This window comes from Suillus plorans (assembly GCF_016647745.1).
Source record: "Suillus plorans strain S12 chromosome Unknown HD556scaffold_23, whole genome shotgun sequence".
Classification (NCBI taxonomy): Eukaryota; Fungi; Basidiomycota; class Agaricomycetes; order Boletales; family Suillaceae; genus Suillus; species Suillus plorans.
This window is the reverse complement of record NW_024537407.1, coordinates 22,192-24,719: the sequence shown is the minus strand read 5'-3', so window position 1 is coordinate 24,719 and position 2,528 is coordinate 22,192. Positions and strand designations below refer to the sequence as shown.

Genomic DNA, 2,528 nt, shown 5'->3' with positions numbered 1-2,528 from the left:
GCAGCTTCTCCTCAAATAATTGTACAGGGAGGAGCCTGTACCTATACCAATCTATTGTGACAACCAAGCCGCCATTGCCCTTGCCTCGAATGGCAAATTCCAGTCACACACTAAACATATCAACCTTAGATATCACTTCATACGGTCCCACGTTAAAAATGGCACCTTCTCCCTGGTATACTGTCCTAGCGAGGACAACATAGCTGATGCCCTTACCAAACCGCTAGCCCGCCCACACATGCAAAAGTTGAGGATGATGATGGGCTTGGAGGATTGCGCTCGAGGGGGAGTGTTGGAAGCCGAACATCCGAATATGTCAGGATGCGAAGGAACAGGTATGAGCACACAATGACATCGGCCAAGGCTCCAGTCCGTGTATGTTTCAGAATGATATATTTTCTCTCCGAGTTTTACCATATGTTAAAAGAACATTTGTGTCATAGAAACATCTCAGTCCTTTTTACCGAGACTGAGATAATACATTCTCTTCTAGCTCGAACTCCCCGCATGCGCTCATCTTCACTCACTATATTCTCGTCCCCCACTTTTGAGGGACTCAGAAACCGCATCATCAGAGGCACACCAACAACTCATGATGAAGTGGCAGCCGACTTGAGCTCCGCCTGGCAACAAGACCGCGACCTTTGTGCCATCGCATGGACAATGCAAACAGCCGAAAATGTGCGCCTCGCAGCTGAGGCCACCAAGGCAGAACAAGAGCAGAGAGAACAAGAATGCCTATGACTAGAGAACAAAGCTGAAACTGAGCTTTGGGAAGCCGAAAAGAAGAAACCAAAGATCAATGACTTTGTGACAGGCATGGCCGTCAGTGATACACAAACCCCTCGCCCTTCACAATTCAGTCCACATTCTGCTTCAATTTTCCTAAAAATGTTGGGCGTACAGATGGAGAGGCTCCCAAATGGGGGTGGTCGAATACCAATCCCATAGCATCAAGTACCAAGAAAATGGGACCAGGGTCTCGAAGGGACACACTGGATGATCACTTCGGTGATTGGAACTGGAAGAAATTAGTTGGCCTCGGTACGTGTTTGGTCTAGCATTTACAACTTTGGCGTGTTTCTCACTTCGTGCTACCATGTCAGGTGCTACTCTTCTTTGCAAGATGAAAGAGGCTAATAAAAAACATACAGCTCACGCGAGTGCTTTTGAAGAACTCAACAAAGCCTTGAAGCCAGAGACTACTGCAGGATGGAGAGCGTATGTCGAGTATTGGGAAGAAAATCCCAATGATGCATCTGTGCCCAATCCTTTCGAAACGAAGGTTTCCAGTAAGTCAATCATCTGCAAATGTCGCACGATATCTAATATTTCGATAGCAATCACGCAAGCTGCAGTTCGACTCAAACTGGTTGAAATGGAATCGCGTCAACTTTGCGAAGGAAATGACATGTCGCTACATCCAGATGTATCAACCAGTGTGTTTATCGCAACTGGAATTGACCTCGAGAGTGAACAGTGAGTAGTGCTACCATTATTTTTTGCTGATATCACTAAATAGCCTTAGGCATTGCTTCCAATCAGATTTTTCTCTCCAAGGAGCACACCAAACAGATAGACAGAAGACCGTCCTCATGCAGCAGTGGAATGCACTCCAGTGCAAGGTGGATGCATGGAAGCGAATGCAACTGCTCTACACTCCAACAGTGCAGTTGTTATCATCCCGAATGGAACCCATCGGCATGCCAGACAATCCAGAAGACATCAAGCTCTTTTTACCATCATCATTGACAGCTGACTCTGTATCCTGCAGCCCTCACCTTTTCACAATCGAGTGGGAACTACGAATCGCACAGGCTGGAGACGCACTGGATGACATCAGACGAAGTCTTCGACTACGTGACTACATGTATACCTTCAAATGGAACTGGATTCATGGACAGAGTGCAAACACCTGTGTGCAAAATGCACTTGGCCGAGTAGAGGCAAGGGCTGCAGCTGCAGCTAACAAATATTGTGCGGCCCATGCTGCATTATCTTCCCTTGCACCTGTTCTAAACAAGGTAGGCTGGAATGTTAAACTTCGCTCATCGAACAACAAAGACGACGTGTGCGGGATGTCAGTGCCCAGAAAGGAGAAAGTGAGGGCAGAAGGCAGCTCTTGTGGATTTGGATGGTGGAAGGAGTTGGAGATGACGAGGATGAAGTAGTCCAGGATTGTACAGTTCTTCTCTCATATGGCTGGAATTTAACGCTCACTGGATTAACAGGTCTTCGTATCGAGTGGTGCAAAGCTCATGCTAGGATGATGCGTTGGAAGGAAGAAATCGAGTTACTGCGGGAAGAAATGCGTTGAGTTCTCCGATTTCTCCAATGGCATGCGCTTTGGTGGGATAATAAGGCTCATTTGCACGCTCTCACAGGGGCTGAAAAGGAAGGGGTAGTCGCCTATGCCACTCACCAGGCTCATATATGTCATGACCTTGGTGCCAAGTTCAAGGTTTCCTGGGCCCAGCACAGTGTTACTGCCATTGGCGAGGTGTCTTTGGATTCATCGTTGTCATTGC

At 47.3% G+C, this 2,528-nt stretch overlaps 1 protein-coding gene across 1 annotated transcript; it reads left to right on the top strand.

The window, feature by feature from the left end:
* Window positions 1–968: 968 nt before the first annotated feature.
* On the top strand, window positions 969–2,317 carry HD556DRAFT_1442348 (uncharacterized protein; the record flags this gene model as incomplete). The annotated part of the gene is made up of 6 exons (XM_041306448.1): window positions 969–1,044; window positions 1,107–1,292; window positions 1,341–1,479; window positions 1,523–2,024; window positions 2,093–2,180; window positions 2,232–2,317. 6 exons carry the CDS (start codon window positions 969–971, stop codon window positions 2,315–2,317), a joined length of 1,077 nt encoding a protein of 358 aa, XP_041160971.1.
* Between the last annotated feature and the right edge of the window lie 211 nt (window positions 2,318–2,528).